At 41.5% G+C, this 20709-nt stretch overlaps 1 protein-coding gene across 8 annotated transcripts in view; it reads left to right on the forward strand.

Annotated features, from left to right (window-relative positions):
- celf2 (cugbp, Elav-like family member 2) overlaps positions 1–20709 on the forward strand; it is a 238387-nt gene that overhangs the window by 40068 nt on the left and 177610 nt on the right. For all 8 annotated transcript variants that reach the window (XM_034075080.2, XM_034075079.1, XM_034075081.2 and 5 more), the window contains exon 2: positions 6186–6221. In XM_034075080.2, coding sequence (XP_033930971.1) covers positions 6186–6221 — 36 coding nt within the window. The remainder of the gene's footprint in view (positions 1–6185; positions 6222–20709) is intronic.

Genomic DNA, 20709 nt, shown 5'->3' on the forward strand with positions numbered 1-20709 from the left:
GATCAGCTCATTTTCAGACAGGATTTTATATAAATGGATCAAGACATTAAGTGAGCAAATATTTTTTCCTGAAACTTTCAGAATCTCTTTACACAGAGTATACATGTTTATGTATACAAGACATGATAAAGTGGATTTTGCACAATATGTGACCTTTAAAGGTTACAGGGAGTCTTTGCAGACACCTTTCAAAATACTTTGGGTGGAAAAATCAATTTAAGATCTTAAAAATAATTTGATCTCAGCAGTTTTGCAAACACAAATACTTATTCGTCACTGCCTTTATAAAGCGGTGTTGTGTCTTTCTCGCTACAGCATGAATGCAGTATCAGTGAAGGATGATTAATGAAATGCCAGCTCGCTTGTGTCGCTCAGGTCCCGATATCATCCAATCCTCAGCCCCCCTTCAGCACTTTGGCACGGCCATCTACGAGACTCATCCTCCAATGGGAGAGTTTATTTCCATCTGGAGGTGGGCCAGGAGCACACATCTGACATCATCTTAAGACTTGGCTCAGTCTGCCAGAATAACACTCTCTCTCTCTCTCTCTCTCTCTCTCTCTCTCTCTCTCTCTCTCTCACACACACACACACACACACACACACACACACACACACACACACACGCACGCACGCACGCACACACACACACACACACACACACACACACACACACACACACACACACACACACACACACACACCTGCTCCACAGATAAGATGAGGATGAGGAGAGAACTGTGATGTCTTTGTAGGGTGTGAAAGTCAAGCGTGTGAATGTATTTATCGGTTTTAAAGATGCGTGTTTTCAGATGTGTTGATTGGCTGGGGATGGTGGGTACGGTATGTGAAGTGGGTTGTGTGTGTGTGAGAGGCAGGATGGCAGGTGAGAAGGAGAGAAGTGTTTGGAACAGAATGTGTTAGAGTGACACAAATGGCCTGCAGAAAGGGGGATGATGGAGTGAGAAAAACATGATGGGGGTGGAAGAGAGACTCAGACACTTTTAAGGCCGTTAAAATCACCAAAAATATCAAATTGGACAATAAAAAGATTGTCAATGAGCATATGTCTCCGTATTATTAAACTTGACATCTTGGAACAAGCAATTTAGATATGTCACCTTAGATACTTTAAACCAAAACATTTGAATAAAAAGGAAACCAATACAAACAAATACTATCTTCTATTTGTTTTTTGTAAACGTAATGTAATCTAGGTTACTGCAGTGCATGTACACTCATTCTTAACTCTTTCTGTAACCTGATTTTTCTCAGTAACCTGGTTTCTTGTTGCATTGATAATGCCAAACCCATAAGGGCTTGGCAGGGTATCTCATGTTTTACAACATAATAGAAGCATCCATGTCACTTCCAATATGCCAATGCTGAAAAGAAAACGAGAGACAGACGGGAAATCACTTCAAAAGTTCCAACGTGGGAATGCTTTCCCATTCATCGATTGTGTTTAGAAGTGTTGTGACAGCTGGCTCATAGTCTCTCTTTTCATGTCGTGCTAACAGAGTGTGTGTGTGTGTGTGTGTGTGTGTGTGTGTGTGTGTGTGTGTCCAAATGCACCCATGGTACTCGCCGGGTTCTGCCACCTGCTCCGTCTTTGCCGCGATTCTGGCGCCGCCGCCCAAGGAGTCCCTAGCATTTCAGCTTTGTTTTACACCCCTGCCAGGCGTGCAGCAGCGTGGGGCCCGCAGAAGTTTGTGCTCGGGTTCATGAGCGCCGCCAAAAAGCTGTCGTGGTGAAGCATAAGTCTGGCGTCTTTCCACATGGACACTGTTTTCCCATCTGTTTCCATCAGTGATCAATTCTGACCCAAAATCATGTCGGCTCGGCCCCAACAAGGGGGAAATTATACTTTTGGAATCCGACCTGAAAGCTTTCTACAAAATCAACACTTGCTCTCTAAAGCGATGTTTATTTTTGAAGTGCCCTTGCAGTGGGACAGCTAATAAAATGATAAAATAATAAAATAGAAAGAGACCATCCGGACTTAAAGATGTAGCTTGTAGCTGTAGCTACATATGATTTTCAGAAAGGATTTTTCCAGATATGTCCACACAAGAAAACATATTAAAAACATTTTCGTTCAAATGTCAACAGCCTAGTTAATCTAATTTATGATTGTGGGACATGAGACTGTATTTGACAAAGATACTCCCTTGTACTGTAGTCGAGCAATACAATTTAAAACATTTAAAGGGGACACTCAATACACATAATAAATTAGTTTTTTGAGATAATTCAATGTATTTGTAATGGGCTTTAATGGATTTAAAAAAAGAGTAATGTTCTTAACCAATAAAGAAGCATTTACTATGTCATCAGTCTAACTGTATAAGAGGAAATGGATATCTTAGCACAGATAGCCTGGTTAACTGAACACTTTTCAAAAAAAAACTTGAAATATTCATATGGAAAATGTTTACTTCCTCTGGCTGTTTAGACAGCAAGAAGCAGGAATGTGAAGTTATGTCATACTAATTGTAAGAAATTAAATGAATACGTAACGAGATATGAGACTAAATCACTTCCTGCAAATACGTTGTTTTAATGTTAGACCAGTTTAATGTTAAACCCCAAGGTCCCCGTCGGCGGGGACCCTGGTTTTTTTTTCACGACACTGTGTCTCAGGGGATCTTAATATTTAAGAACCTATTAATGTGTTATACCAGATACCGGAAATAATCTCAGCTAACTGACGATACAAACCATTTTTACCAAAACAAAACACAAGTCTCATAAGAAGCATCTAAATGACCCCTTAGCGAAAAATGCTAACGGACATTGGCACAGAACTCAAGATAAAAGTACCTTATTACTTATCGTAGCTACACATACAAGATATCCGATTAAAGCTGACGTTCCACAGATTATTTAAGTATATAGTATCATCACTGAGTGATCCGAACTCGCGACAGGGGAAGCAAACACAGACATCACAACACGTACCTTTACGGAGCTTCTAGGGAGATCGTCTCACCGTAGCTGTCAATCTGATCAAAAGACGTGTTCAATGGCATTAAAACGAGAAAAAAAGGGGATGAATCGGTTAATCCATAGGTTTTTAACGTCTCTGTATAAAAAAAATATTTCATTTATAATCCATAATTCCATTTTTATGTAAAGATCGCAGAGCAAAAGTTAGCTGCTAATGGTAGACACCAGAGTGGCTGCTGCTTCCGGTCTTGGCTATGCGGCAGTCTAACACACACACATTACCAAATAAGGACTAGGTGGGAGTTCCCCTCGACTCCATTGGCTCTGACGGTCAGAAAGAGATGTCACATGTCAAAATCCAGCAAGGGGGGCCAGAGATATAGAAAATCCACCCAAATGGCCCCAGAAGAGGTTTTTTTTTGCTAAATCTGTCTAAAAAGGTCAAATATCACTTGTTTTGCATCAATATTAATACAGGGTACTTATTATATGTTGTACTTTGGATTCCTAAAGCTTTTAGTCTACTAACCCAAGGTTAGTTTTCACAATAAAATATTTGTTGGACGGACACTATACTTTACAGTTTTTTACCATGTTCAATCTGAATTTTCTTTAAAATAAAAAACATCTATATTGAATCTGACTTTTCTACATCCAACTCACAGGTTTATCATTACTTTGAGAAAAAAGATTATTAATTTAACCCTTTTAGAAGGGAAGATATGGTCATTTGTTCTGGGAATGTCATTTTCGAGTCTGAAACCTTAAAAACAGGCTCGGGGTTTAACAGGACACGTAAGTGGAAAGTCTTGCACTTCTTTAAAATCCCTTACTAAAATAAATATGAACATCCGAATTGTCTTATTAAATAAAAAGAAGTAGCGCTTGGTTGTTTTACTGTCGTCAGTGTCATCACGCTCATAAAATTGCTGTAATGAAGGGTCTTTTTTATAAAACTGTAGCTATTAAATTTAAGCTGCTCTGCTTAAATAAGTAATAACTGTGAAGTGTAAACGCTTTGCTTGTAAATAAGTGTGTAGATTCCAAAATATGAGGGATAGTGAATGTAGTAGAGTTGTGTGTGTCGTAGTGTCTTCATTATATATGATATTTGTGTGTGGTGTGTAAACCAGTGAGTGCGAGCAGTGTGTGTTTGATGTTCCATTTACCCTGTTTCATAATTCATGGGTAGGATGGACAGAGCGGAGGTGTCTAAACGCGTGTGTGTGTGTGTGTGTGTGTGTGTGTGTGTGTGTGTGTGTGTGTGTGTGTGTGTGTGTGTGTGTGTGTGTGTGTGTGTGTGTGTGTGTGTGTGTGTGTGAGAGTGGGGGGGGGGGTGGTTGGGGGCAGTATAACAGGTTGAGTGTTATGTGGGCGGAGATGAAACAGACAAGAGTGTGTCTTTGAAATGCAAAGAGTGGCGATAGCTGTGATTGGCCACTGTGTTGAGGAGGAGCAATTTCATCATAATACACACACACACACACACACACACACACACACACACACACACACACACACACACACACACACACACACACACACACACACACACACACACACACACACACACACACACTGGTTGTTAATGACACCATAGTTAAATCATTATTATTTTATCTACCTCTGTGGCACAGAACCCAGGCTAATTTGGAGCAGCTCTGAGCTCGGGAGGATTGTGTTCTTTTTGTGTGTCTGTGTTGCATTCAGTGTAATGCTGGCTTGCACACACACACACACACACACACACACACACACACACACACACACACACACACACACACACACACACACACACACACACACACACACACACACACACACACACACACACACACACACACACACACACACACACACACACACACACACACACACACACACACACACACACACAAACACTCTGTCTAGTGGTGGGGCCTGGGGACCAATTTATTTACATGCAGTGGAAGAGGAACAGAGGATTGGAGGGAGGGATAAAACAAAAAAGGAAAAAGAGGAAACGGCAGGGAATTATGGAGAAAACCCAGAGGAACGAACAAGTTTCTCTCCTGTTCCCAAGGACAGACAAGACCAATTTACTATTTAGATTGCTCAGCCTGTGTGTGTGTTTTGTTGTGCCGGTGTCATGTGATTTACAGCATATTTCCAGAAACACTGCCTTCATCTGCAGCACCCAACTGTTTTACTTCCTCCATTAAAAAGTAGCTAAATTGAAGTTAAATCTGCAAACTCTGCAGTGCCAAATACTCAGTATGGAAATTGGCAGCAGTCAATGGCGCTTCATCTCCAAAAGATGCAATCGTTATCTGGGAAAAAGTACCAAAAATGGCTGTTAAATGGTCACGCAATCAGTTTGAGTGTTGTTGTGGTTGTTAAATGCTTAAGTCTCAACGCAGCTTAGCACATTTGGAGGAGAAATCTGAGGCACTTGTTTTAATATTTTGTTATGTGTTGCTTTTTATATTTTGTATATTTGCACCCTTACAGTGTTCATAGTTGAAAAATGTCTTAGCAATACAATCAAGATCACAACAAGTCTCTATGTGTACTCCATAGCCGCCATTTTTTCGACGTATCACTGCCATCATGGAGAAAATGTCTTACTGGTGACCGTGTTGACAGCAGAATGTCATCAGCATACAGGGAAACCTTAAATGTCTTGTTAGTGGGAATGAAAGGCTGACCTTGGTTAATATATATATAATATATATATGCATTTCCACATAAAACGAATAAATATATATCTATATAAACATATACACACATACACATATGCTCACACATCCATACCAACATGCATACATGCCCGCACATTACTTAAATACAGTTTACAATATAAAAAACACAGGGATGATATTTTGCATCGCTGATGTCGATCAGTTAATACGTTAATACAACTATTAAAAAGTAGTGCAGTTGCAAGTTGTAACTGTTCAGTTCAGCGTTTGACGGTGTTCAGTTCTCGTATGGCTCTGGGGTAGTCCTTGATTGAATTGACCTGTAGCGTCTACCGGAGGGCAGAAGAGCAAACAGGAAGTGTCCAGGGTGTGAAGAGTCTGCAATTATGTTTGCCTGCTCTGTTGAGGCAAAGTTAATAGTTGATGCTTTTTGAATTTTTCAAAACTAATTTTTTTTTTTCATCATGTTTTATATGACTTGTATTTTATTTATTTTGTATCAATATCTGTGTATTTTTTCAAGTATTAATACATCACTTTCTTCTTGTCTTGCAGGCAGGACGCTAGCGACCTCTCCGGGCCGATTCAAAGGTACTGTTCTACATCTTTTATTCCTTTTTCTTTCCTTTTTACCAGTTTTACCCCTCACTTCTCTTTCTATTGGCCTGTCCTCCATGGGGCATACATTCGGACCAAACACTGACTACATCTTTGATAACTCAGACACTGGAGTGGTGTTGGCGGTCTTGTTTGGTTTTGGGGCATGTGAAAGGATAGCATAAGGATGATACTACATTGTACGTAGACAATGACAGAAATAAAGAGAGTTGAGAAAAAGGGAAATTGGAAATGAGAGATTTGACACGGCTCAGATCTACGACCGAGGAGAGTCATTAAACTAAACCCTTTGGCGATGGGGCGACAGATCAAGCAAGGGGGGAGAAGGTTTAAATAAGGTCCGATCTTAAAATAGCAGTACCTATTCCTCATCTGGGGCATAGTTAACAGCATGAATATCCTGCCCTGAAAACCATCAATGCACTCCCATTCCATCCAACATTGATAGAGATAGAAGGTTCGAACACTTTTTACCTGCTCGAATCATTTACCATCATATGAAGACACTGAATTATGTAGCACCTATAATGTTTCATGATCCAGATTATTATCAGAGATAATCAATCAATGTTTATTTATATAGCCCAATATCACAAATGTTACATTTGTCTCAGTGGTCTTCACAGTGTGTACAGAATATCAGTATGACAATACGACACCCTCTGTCCTTAGACCCTCACATCGTACAAGGAAAAACTTCCAGAGAAAACCCAGTTTAAAGGGAAAAATGGGAGAAACCTCAGGGAGAGCAACAGAGGAGGGATCCCTCTCCCAGGACGGACAGACGTGCAATAGATGCCGTGTGTAAATTGAAACAATAATACATTTGCAACATAGGTAGTCCAAATGTTTGGAAATGCATGTGTGTATAATAGGAAGATGAATCCACGAGGATATCCATCCAGGACCGATGATCCAGGACCACAGCCACGACTCGCGATCCAGGGCTCGCGATCCAGGACACAGGACCGCAGGATCATCCATGACTCCGGATCCCAGCGTATATAGACACCAAAAAGAAAGACATTTGGGGAAGCTGGGTTAATCGGAACATGAGAGTACACAGGTATAGACAGAGAGAAGGAAGAAGTAAGATGTCCCCCGACAAACTAAGCCTATATCAGCAAAACTAGGGGCTGAATCAGCCCTAACTATAAGCTTTATCAAAAAGGAAGGTCTTAAGCGCACTCTTAAAAACGGATAGGGTTAATGCGTTCTGTTGCAACAATCGTTAAATAATACAGCTAGTTAGATCCGCACCTGCAAATGCTAATGACTGGTTATCTACCAAAGGACCTAATGATAGAACCTCATAAACATTTATAGGATCCGTAATGCATCAGCAGTGAGGTATGGTCATTAACCTTTATTATTTGTTTGTTTGTGTTTTATTTGTTGATCGGACCCTTGGAAGAATGCAATATTTCGCATACATGGTAATATTTTTAATACTGGCATAAATATGAAGTTATAATGTGTTCTTCTGCTATGTATGAGTAGTTTAGTTGCAATAGGCGTATTTGGGATGCGTAGAATCGCTTATATTCAGCAGTTTTTTGTGTTGTTTGAGAGTAAAATTGCATCTATTTAAAGTACATATACACTACAGTGGTTACATGATGCTTCAGGTATTGTACCACATTATAATAAATGAGTTATAAGTTGAAGTATATCTTCTATCCAAAAATTGAGAGACAATGGCTGAACTGCATTTACAAACCATGTTATCAGGAAATAAAAGCAGACAAACATTAACGTGTAAGGAAGAAAGTTATGAATTGGTTCTCTTCGACGAGGCGGCAAACAAAAACAAGACAAAGATGACAAAAAGTTCACAGTGATGGATTATCCATGTTGAGCCAATGAGTCTCTACGAACAGATTTGCATTCTGTAATGAAATGAACTGAGTCTAATGGCAAATGTTAAGAAATCCATTTACAAAAAAACGTTCTGTATTTTTAGAAAATGCTCTAATGTAGAGAATATGTGATTTTAATGGGGTGAATCTTGATTGACTACTGATGTAGTCCTTTAAGTAACTCAATGGCTATATAGACTTATCTTTTACTTTTTATTTATGACGTTTTTTTTATTATTTTAACCTCTAAATAAGTTATTTTGGTAGTGCAGTAAGAAAAGGGATGTATTGTTGTGCTATGATGATCAATTATACGACTGTCTGCACCTCTATATCTCATAAGATAATTGAAAGACATTGATTTGAAATAATAAAACCCCTATATATAGTCAGACTAAAGCTGCTGTGATGGTATTCACAGGCAAAACGCAGCAGGTAAATCAGCCAAGATCAAAAAACGAAATCCGGCACTGAACGAGATGCCGGAGGAAAGGAAGCAAAAACACGGCAGGAAGAAGAAAGAGACGATGTCTGTGGCTGTGAATAATTAGGCAAAATAGTTAGCTTTTGTTTTTCTCTCTGATTGGAGAAAACAGGCGAGGCTGTGACTGGCAAATGAGTACACACACACACACCCCCCCCCCCCACACACACACAAGTGATGTGTGTTAGACTCTAATCCGCCACACAGCTGCGTCATTTCTGAGCGGGTGTTTACTTCCTCTCTGCCTTCACCACTATCACAACCACCACCATCTCAGACACCCCACAATCCCCAGCAAACACACACACACACACACACACACACACACACACACACACACACACACACACACACACACACACACACACACACACACACACACACACACACACACACACACACACACACACACACACACACACACACACACACACACACACACACACACACACACACCACACACACACACACACACACACACACACACACACACACAATCACACAAAAGAGAACTGGGCGTATAATTTGATCCTCTGCTCTCTCCTCCTCTAATGAAGCTCTCTGGCGGTTTGACTGACACCCGGCTCGTTATTTAAGTGTCTGTTTTGGGCCAGGAAAAGGAAGAGGCGGCGGATAAGGAGGAGGAAGAGGAAGAAGGGGAAATGGAGAGTGAGGGATAGGAAAAGTGGCAACAAGGGAACTGCAAGAGAGGATGGGGTTGGAATTTGGAGGATGGGGGTGGATAAATGGAGGACAGGAAATGAAAACAGGCGGGAAAGATGGAGTGGAGATGGAGGAAAAGAGAGTCCTGGGAGTCGTAGAGCGGGAGAAAAGGAGTCCAGCGGTGAAAAGAGGAGGACAAAAATTAAATAGAGTTTTTTTTAAAAGGGCAACAACACAGCAATCAGGAGAAAAAGAGACAGTTTGGGAGGAGAAAGCGGATACAGGGGTGATAAAGGGTGTGTATTTGAATGTGTGCGTGCAAGTGTGTGTATAATTGCAGGTCTCTGTGCTGATAATGTTCTTTGAAGGCACACAGCTGATAATTGGCAAGCGTATAGCTCCGCGGATGCCTTTCAGCGTTGGTCATTATGAGCCGCAAACCCACTATTGCCTCTGACATGACCTCCTGAGACGGGGGGCACAGGCACGTATACCGCCCTCGCGCGAAAAAAGAAATAGGCTACAGAAATTGGCGTACACAAGCTTTGATTAGCGTATGAAAAGCATCAGCTCATGAGTGGAAGAGATACAACGGTTCTCAAAAGGCCTCAAGTTCTTCTTTGGCACGAGGGCTGTGTGTGTGCGAGGCGTACACTCACACACACACACACACACACACACACACACACACACACACACACACACACACACACACACACACACACACACACACACACACACACACACACACACACACACACACACACACACACACACACACACTCTTACTGTGTACAGCCACACACACATAGACAGAAGACACTATAATTACAGGGATTCGCACAATGTGGCGTCCCGGTACACTGCGTCCGTTATTGCCTCCCCGGTTGCCACATGACAACAGCGGTCCCCCCTACCACGGAGACTCCTCGGTGCGCCGTTCCTAAACCCCGCCCCCTCCGTATTCCCACATCTGAATATTTATGAGAGGATGCACTGCAGAAGACACAAGACACTGGCTGGAGTATTCTCTCTGCTCACAGTGACAGTTATCATTGTTAATGGCTCCCTTCCTCAGCTCTAATTGATCCCCCAGTGAGGAAATGTCCGTTGAGAGGCCGCTCTCCAAAAAAACCACTCCAAGTCAGAACAGCTAGCAACAAAAAAAATGCACCGTCATTTTGACAGCAAGGAGGAATCTGATCGTTTGGCACCAATTTATGGCAAAACATGATGACTCATGCGTTCTTTCAATCAGGAGAATGAGGCAGACTTCCACACAAACACACTGATGATGATTGCACGGCCTTGATTATGAAAAATTAGACCATCTTTGTCTTGAGGCAACTTCTTGCAGATGACGGTTAAAGTGTATTGCGAAAGGAAAGTGTTTTTAACATCACCACATTTTCTCTTGGTCTCTTTTACAAGGAAACAGGCATGGAAGTGTTTGTTTTTAGTGGTGACAGAAAACAAATACAGTAGATGGATATCACTGAACCTGAACAGGTAAACCAACTATCAACGTATACAGAGGTGGGAAGTAGTGGAGTACAAATACTTCTTTACTGTACTTAAGTACATTTGTCTGGTTTCAGTACTTTACTCCGCTTCTTATTTTGCCTGACGACTTTTTACTTTGACTTCTTAATATAAAATACCTGTGCTTTCTACTTCTTACATTTTCCAAACAGGCTGGTTACTTAATCTGTTTGGTGGCGTGATCATTATTATTTAGAGTCATTGCGTGCCTATTGATTTGAACACAATCAGTGTATCCATCACTTCCTGGTCCTGGACCAATGAAAACGTTGTCATGTTTGCCGTTGTTCAGCATCAAAACGTTCATTAGCTAACAATGACACGATTGTTCTATTAATATAAAGGGAGGTCAGTTACTCTTTAAAACAGTTGGTAGTTATGGGTACTTTTTACGTAAGTGCATTTCGAAGCCCATACTCCTTTACTTTTACTTGAGTAAAGAAGTTTAGTCAGTACTTCTACTTTTACCAGAGTATTTCTAAACACGAGTATCTGTACTTCCACTTGAGTAAAGGATGTGTGTACTTTTGCTATCTCTGCCAAATGTACACAAAGAATCAGGCATGGAAGTGTTTGTTTGTAGCTGGTGAAAGAAAAACAATAGATGGATTTCCCAAAACCTGAATAGGTAAACCCTAACTATCAACGTGTACTCGAGGTGATAGAATATACAATGTGTGTGAATTGACCCTTTAGGAAGTCCCCCCCGCCCCCCTCTGTCTTTCTGTGCACTTCCACACTCGCAGCAGGGACAAGTGGGATACAATTCTCACAGGGGTTTTAATTGTGAGAGGCTGTGCATGGTGTTCATCAATGTTTCATACAAACACATGAATTATGAAGAGCTGCTAATGATGGGGAGGGACTGGAGGTCGGGGGGGATTTCTGCAGAGAGCTTCAGAAATCTTCTCTTCCCTCACTGTTCACAATATGTCCTTTCCCTCTGTCTGTCTGAGTGACACAGGTTTTGTTTGTAGACATTGTTAAACACACACACACACACACACACACACACACACACACACACACACACACACACACACACACACACACACACACACACACACACACACACACACACACACAAACACACACACACACAAACACACACACACACACACTCACACACACACACACACACACACACACACACACACACACACACACACACACACACACACACACACACACACACACACACACACACACACACACACCGGGTGGCAGGTGAACATGTAGTGGCTCGGGAGGGGCTTACCTCTTTGTGTGTGATTCAGACCATTGACCTGGAACACAGTGGGTGCTGAGAGAATAAAAAACTATTTCACACACTCTGTCTCTTTCACACACACACACACACACACACACACACACACACACACACACACACACACACACACACACACACACACACACACCACACACACACACACACACACACACACACACACACACACACACACACACACACACACACACACACACACACACACACACACACACACACACACACACACACACACACCCACACACACAGTACTGTCTCTAAGACCATGCTGTTGTAGGTTATTCCATTACAGAAATAATGGTCATTATCACTTTCATAACATGTGTTATTATTATTTTATCATAAATATAATAATATAATTGTGCTTTTATCCAATTATATTATAAAGCTTTTATTTATGATATTAAATACATTTATATATATTTCCGTTAATTATTGCATTTTATACAGCTATTTTATAGTTTGTATTAAATGATAATGACAGCATTAATCCTCATAATGCTTTTATTATCATGTTCTCATTTTGTTAACAGCAATTTTCTCCTTCATTGCATCATTTCTTATTCATTATCTGATTATTATTTATTCATGAATTCCTACTACAGTTTTGTTTCATATACAAAATGATAACCCACATTTTAAACACTAGCAGCAGTGACAGAGGTTACCATGGTTATCAGCTCCACATCCTGACCTCTTTGTTCAGTTGACATAGGCAGTAAATCAACCCACAAACATACACACACTTTGTCACATCCTCCACCCTTCGGTATGACAACAGTGTCATCCATACCACCATCAGTACACACACACACACACACACACACACACACACACACACACACACACACACACACACACACACACACACACACACACACACACACACACACACACACACCACACACACACACACACACACCACACACACACACACAACACACACACACACACACACACACACCACACACACACACACACACACACACACACCCACACACACACTGGCATGCCCCAGGGTCTTCTGGGATAGCGGAGTGTGTTCTCTTCCAGCTGATGCTCTCGAGGTTGGGGGAAGCTGAAGTCGTGGGTGTGTCTTCTCCACATTCCAGAGCTTTCCTCAAACAATACCACCATTTATTTATAATACATCACTTGTTATTATTGTACATGCGTCGTAATTCTGTCCTGATTGCGTGCTCGCACTTACCACCGACTTCTACCCCGGCAGAAACATTGTTGCTGCCATAATTAATAATTATCGCCTCAATTTAAAAAGCATGATTACCATACAGCTCGGCATAAAGAACCACAATGGTTATTTTTGTTTTTTAATTCACTTCTGCGAGCAAAAACCCTCCGATAACAAGACACGGAGATATCTTTAGATTCGCTCTTGCTCCGCTTCATTTACATTTTCTCGTTTGCACGTATCCACATGTGTCTTTTGCTGTATTTAGTAACATATGCACACGTGTTTGTGTGTGTGTGTGCGTGCGTGTGTGTGTGTGTGTGTGTGTGTGTGTGTGTGGTGTGTGTGTGTGTGTGTGTGTGTGTGTGTGTGTGTGTGTGTGTGTGTGTGTGTGTGTGTGTGTGTGTGTGTGTGCGCTGTTAGGGGAACTCAGTGTGACGTTTCCTTTTTTTTTTGTGCCTCTTTTTCGAGAGGCTCCAGATGGCTGAGAGACAGGTGAGCCAATTAGCGAGTCTCACTACACAGCAACATCATCACACCGGTAGAGCACGACTGCCAAACACACACACACACGCACACACACACACACACACACACACACACACACACACACACACACGAAACATTCCACAAGACTCCACTGTAGTGTTAACATTACCACTATAATGCTCTGATGTGTCTCTCATTCGCCGACATCGTGAATACGTAACTGATTTTGCAACATGTACCGATGTTGGGAATGATGACAAACGCTCCTCTAATTCTAGCTTATTATCTTAGCAACATACGGTGCTGTGAGCCTATAGTGTGGCCCATTATGCATGTTGCATACGACCCAGAAAACAGGCATAATAGGCAGATTCAAATTGATTTGCTTGTGTATTCATTTATTTGCAAGGAGCCAAAAATATTTCACCGAGCTCTGCTGATGTTCATTATAATTCTAATGAAGTCGAAGTCTCCACAAAAGAGGGGTGCAGGAGGAAGACTGCGAGTCTAACCACAACAACAGCGACGTCTATCTCTCGTCCTCCCTTCATCTCTTTCTCTTTCCATACTTTTCTTTCCTTCTCGTGTCACTCTCTAATTCAGTGCTGAATGTTGGATGTAGAAAATGGACACTTCACATTTCACCTTAATGAGCCATCAGCCTGTGAGGAAGACCCTCACCTGACCCCAGACGCTCCTCCTCACATAGTCGAACAATACATGCTCACGTATGCATCCTTACGATGCACACTAATGCAGCACTTATTATTCAGATGGCATCGTTTGTTTGTGTATTTTTCTTTTTGTTAAGGGATAATTGAGCCACCATGAAGGCTGCTTTCCCACCTAATGGAAGTGGACAAATTAATGTCCCTGTGCTAATGTCTGCAAATGGAACAGGACCACTCCTGCCACCACCATGCTCCACCGACCTGCTGTGATGGAGTGCTTACAGTCAGAGAGAGTGTCAGGTAGCCTGATATATAGTAATGTCTGATGATGGATGATACAGTTGTTTGATTTAGAATTGGAGGCATATAAAAAGGTTGCCAGAAATAGCTTAAGAGCTCTAAAGAATCTTATGATGGGGTTTTTTTCTAAACAACTTTAACCAACCAAAGACCCTTTAATACTTTTGTTTTTGGTGTTTGAGTTTTGAGTATTATAAGGTACATTCTTCTTCTGATTCTTACCTGAATATATAGTTGCTGGTACTAAACATGATTATTGTGATTATCAAAGTCAACTTTATTGTCAATCTTTCAGTTTGTGTGTACAGATAGAGAGATCGAAATACCGTTTCCCACAATTCCGAATACAAAAATACGAATATGTATAAAATATGTATATCCTATATATACACAATCAACAGACATATGTATACATATGCACACATTAAGATACAAACACAACAATCAATATATACAAAATACACTTCAATATCTTTGGGAATGTACATTAGTGCAAGATTGTCCATAGCAGCGTAAAAAGTGTCTGGTGCTGGAATATTACTTGATGACACTTCGTTTGGTTTTGAAAGTAAATATCCATTTAAAAGACTATTTGTGGTCTTATGTTCAGCAAAGGTTATAGTAGGGATGCACTGATCCAATTTGCAGTATCAGTGCTGATACCAACATGGTGAAATGGACTGGGTATTATATGACAAATCCACATAAAGTACCCTTTCTCCGCCAATTCAGAACTCCATTCAATACAGATGAGCTAAGGCAATCTCTGGCCATAGGGAAAACTTGAGAAAAGATAGAACTGCTATCAGATCAAATTGGCATGCGTAGATACTTTGACTTTGTCTTAAGACCCAGTTCAGAAAGAGGACTGCAAGATGTACGACAGGTGCTAAAATGTCACAGTAGGGCTTAAATTGAACAGGGTTATTGTTGCCAAGTGCAATAAAAAAGAAGGTGGAAATACAGATTGGTTTACTGGGATCAATTGTCATCCACTTGTTGATTTAGGATTGAAAGATTCAAGATTCAAAGGTTTTATTGCACAAAAGCCACAGGTGGTTGTTGACAATGAAAATCGTACCTGGCCTTGACAACAGTGCAACATATAATCAAGACGTAAAGAACTAGTGCTATTGAACAATGGTGCAAGGGAAATCTAAGAATAAGTAAGCTATGTTTTTCTGTATGTATAAAACACATACTATGCTATGTCGTTTTTTTATAGGTATTGCCTTATGTCTTTAGAGGCTCAGATACGTCTAACAAAAAGGAAATTTAAGTCAAGATGTTGTGATATAAGTTTATGACTTTACCTTATTCTTTCACACACAAGATTAGATTTACTCTATTGACCCTAATTCAAATAATTTACCAAATGTATTTCACCTAATCTTGACTTGAATTTGTTGAATTCTTTCAGACATATCTGAGACTCTAAAAACATACGTTTATACGTGTCCTGTAAAAAACAGAATAACCATACCACACCATTAGGATATGCATAGCCAGTCACCTTGAATGTTTACGTGTTCATAAGACAAATGGGTTGTTACTTTAGATGACGTCCTGTTTGTTTAGGAACACTCGTGATTTGACGTGGACTAAGACCCAGATTGCACGAAAAGCTATTACAGCTTCATCTACTCAAACACCTGCATCAATCTGCCTGCAGTCTCTCTTCATGTTTGTACATATACATTATGTTTTCGAGACGGAATAAAAGGGGGATGGGCCGGGTGAATGTCATCCTATTTTCCCATCTTAATAGCCCATGATCCTGCCGCCGCTCTGCCTCCTAAGCCTCTTCCCGTGGATGACCTCCAGGGAAGATTGTGTTGCTGCTGTTGGAGTACAGAGGAGTTGATTACGAGGCAGTGTCGGGGCTTTGTTCTAAGCGTATGCCCGTCCTTGGCTTTGGCGAGAGAGAAAAGGAGATAGATGAAGAAGGAAAAGAAGAGGAATCTTATCTCTCCCGAGGGGTCTTGCATCCTTTCATTCCAGATTGTCTTGGTGACTTTTCTGGCCCTGCCTGGTTTATCCCGACCCTCCGCTGCAACACTTGTTTACTGTCCCATAATGACATTGTCAACGGCAACAATACGCCCGCTTATCGCCAGGTGTCGGCTGCCACAATGGCTGAATGGCGGCGTAATGGAAAGGAGAATTCGTCCCGTTGTCATCTTGAAGTCTTTGGAGGCGCTCTCCTACTTGGCCGTGTGTGCCGGTGTAAGATAAGATTAATTCTTCATATCGCGCGCTGATTGCGGAATCTTGTATTTAATGCAATTTTTATTTCTCACTCCCCCTTCCCTCCTTTTTCCTTTCTTTCAAACTGCAGAGTCAAACATTTTTCTTCCCTCTTTGGGGAGAGAAATCTAAATAATGTATCTGTGTTTTGGTGTTTTTTTCCCCCTCCTGTACTTAGAGGGAGAGTGGAGAGAAATGGAACAGAGACCGACAGGAAGAAAGGCAGATGAGAGTGTTTTTTTTCTTCTTCTTCTTTTTTTGAATGGAACACACGTGATGAGCATGCTGAGCAGAGTAAGAAAAAAGGAGCAAAGGAAGGCAGGGGGGAGGCAGACGGGTTGGGGGGGAGTGAACCCACGCTTGGCTCTCGGCTGGAGGGGGGCCAGAGAGGAGCCTGCAGACTTTAGTAATCCCTCTTTTATTAATATGAAGCCAAGCTCAGCAGAATGTAGGCTCACAGACATAACAGAGCTGCTCACACTGACTCTCTCTGTCTGTTTCTAACATACAGATCTGCTTCACTGGCTGAATCCCACCCCTCGCATTTTCCAGGCCAGTAAACCTCCAGTCAATTAAAGCAAAACCACAAAAAAAAAGCAAAGCCAAGTCCGGTGCACTTCCTCCGACGAGCACTCGAGTCTTTTGATCCCTGCTTGTGTCCTGGCCTTGGTGTTTGGCACAAAAAGCCTCCTGCGTACCTTGCCCATCTCTGTACGTTACCATGACACCCCCCCCCCTCCCTTTACATCACTCAGTGCCCCCCCCCCCCCCCCCAATGTAGCCAATGGGCATTGACCTTTTGCTGTCTGAACGTGTGAGGGAACGAGAGATACAAAGACAGAAAGAGACGGAGATAGAAAGAGAGGGCAGCAAGCACTCGCCGGAAACAACAAACACAAATAGGTCATTAAATTGTAAACACAATTGAAGAGAATGACAGAGGTTGCTCCGTTTGATTCGTGGCCTCAAGTTAGGGCGATGTCACAGTGTTTCTTGCGAATGACAACAACAAGATGCTCTTATTTAAAAGCAGGAAATCGAGGAGGCTCCAAAACCTATTAAATGGAAAAAGAACATGTTTTAATGGGGGCTACACTTGACATGGTTGCAAATGGAGAGCTTCTTCTCCAAGACGCTGCCATTTGTCCCCCAACAGGAGCTGTTCAACAGAGGAGCAGGTTTTAGGGGATTTATAGGAACTGGATTGGATCACATTGAAACATGTTGAGCTTGGTTTCGAGGATAAGTTGTTAAAAAAACTGGTTTTGATGGTTTATCCACTTGCGTGCAACTTAGTACCTCTAGATATTCTAAAACGTGTGAACGAAATATATCCAAATAGCAACTCAATCCACCATGCCTTCTGCGTAAATGGACATTGTCTCAGACTTTGACCTCAAACCCTTAGAAAAGTAATTGTGCTATGTCAAAACCAAGGCTTAGAGAAAATAATATGTTTTCCTTTTTTGCCATTGTTCGAGACCAGGCTGATAAAAAATACAAGCCAGATTATATAAATGTGTAGTTGTAATAAAGACAAAACAAATCTTCCATGGTCATAATTGTTCCTGAACTACAGTAAGGCCTTTGTGGTAGTGCTCCACGTTGCATGTACTCAACACTATGCTACATATAGTTCTTGACTACATTTTGGAGGCAAAACATTTTCTCAACATTGAAAAACATGTAATTGATAGTTTGCTGATGAAAATGTGTATTTATATTCCATAACACTGTGAATAGAGCCATTCTGCATACTGAGTACTTCTCTTTTTGGATACTATAGTACATTTGGCTAATCAATACTTCTTTACTTCTACTTAGTTAACATTTTGACTTCAGGACTTTAACTCAAGATGATTGTATTTCTAATTGTTACTTCAGAGTACTTCTTCCACTTCTTTATAAAATATTCTCCCCAGCCTGACTCTAAGGAAAATAACGGATTCCTTTGGGTTTAGGAGCGACTTTGAAAGCTTCACATGTCAGCAGTGTAGTGTTGTCAGCATTCAGAAATCATGGCCGATGGGTACATGAGATTCCAAAGATATGAAGATTCCAAAGATTACCGAGGCAGAGAGAGAGAGGCAAGATGTCTAAAGGGCGAAATGCACAGGCTGTGTCACTTAGCATCACATCATGTGACACACTGGTCATGCTACACAGACACAAGAAGTAATCAAGGTACATTAGATGGTATGTGGGACTCCAAGGGGGACAATGAGGCTATTCTGCTGTGTCATGTCTTGGAATTACTCACAAGGCTGTCTTGGCAGGTCGACTTGAACAATGGCGTAGCCTGAAATGACCCTGGTGCTGCTTTTGGATGCTGCCCTAAAACACAATAGGCGAGTATTATGGATGCAGTTTTATTCGTCCCACTTCCTGCTGGTGGAGCAGTGCAGTAAACTTGATAATGTAACTGGCACGATTATTCTAATTAGAAAAAAAGGGTTTAACTCCTGCACATAATCAGACTATTACAGCCCCATTTTAAATGTTTTTTTAATGCAAAAATACTGCCGAGAGAAGGTTTGATATCTGTAGAAATATGAGCTATTGTCAGTGGAAATAACAAATCATTAGTCATCATTGTCAGCCTGTTAAAACTGGAACATTTGTGGAACTTAATTGTGTATATTAATTTGCATTCACCACTTTATGCTCTTTTTATGCTCCATATTATTACGCTTTTTACATTCAGCTGAAATAGGCAACATATGATCGGCAGCTGCAGCATCTGTTTGAATTCGAATGCATGAGATATCAGAGCCCGTGTTTTGCTCTTATTCAACACGTTTTTCGTTGACGCGCTCGCCATGTGCTAATATTTGTTATCATTTCTCGCCTGCCATCAGTGTTTGGCTTAGACAAAGTGCAAGGAGAGGCCGATCCCATTTGAAGGGTAAACAAAAGAGGCGGAAATGGGTAATCAAGTTAAAAGTTAGCGAAAGTGTCTGCCGCATGTTAATGACGATGGCCTGTGCTCGCCTGATAATTTAGGATTTCAATTGTTGTTGTTTTTCAGTGAAATGCAGGTGTTTTGTGAAGACAGACGATTTTGCCCAGTATGCCAAACATTCTAATGAAGCTCACGTACAATCATAATTTTAACTATCCCCCACCTGCCAGTTAGACACACACATGTACAACACACACACACACACAACACACACACACACACACACACACACACACACACACACACACACACACACACACACCCACACACACCACACACACACACACCACACACACACACACACACACACACACACACACACACACACACACACACACACACACACAACTACACACACACACACACACACACACACCACACACACACACACACACACCACACACACACACACACACACACAACACACACACACATAGAGCACACAAAACAGGCATACCACACACATACACACAATATGCACTAATGAAGCTGTCTCTCCTCTCTTGTTTCGTTCCTGGCTCAGTGAAACATGCATAAATCATAATAAACAGAGAGATGCATTTTAATCAGCAGCTCCCTGCCTGTGTCTTCAGCCACAAGCCTCCTATGGGGAGGAGAGGGCTGAGATGTGCAGGTATGTGGAGCAGGATCTGTCAGCGCCTCCTTAGGGAGTGCTCCTCACTGAGACATGCCTGTCTGCACTGCTTCTTCCTGGGCATGATCCTCTGGACCGGGCCGTCTCTACGGAGACTGGTCGGGCCGAA

The sequence above is a fragment of the Pseudochaenichthys georgianus genome, chromosome 23 (genome assembly GCF_902827115.2).
Source record: "Pseudochaenichthys georgianus chromosome 23, fPseGeo1.2, whole genome shotgun sequence".
Lineage (NCBI taxonomy): Eukaryota > Metazoa > Chordata > Actinopteri > Perciformes > Channichthyidae > Pseudochaenichthys > Pseudochaenichthys georgianus.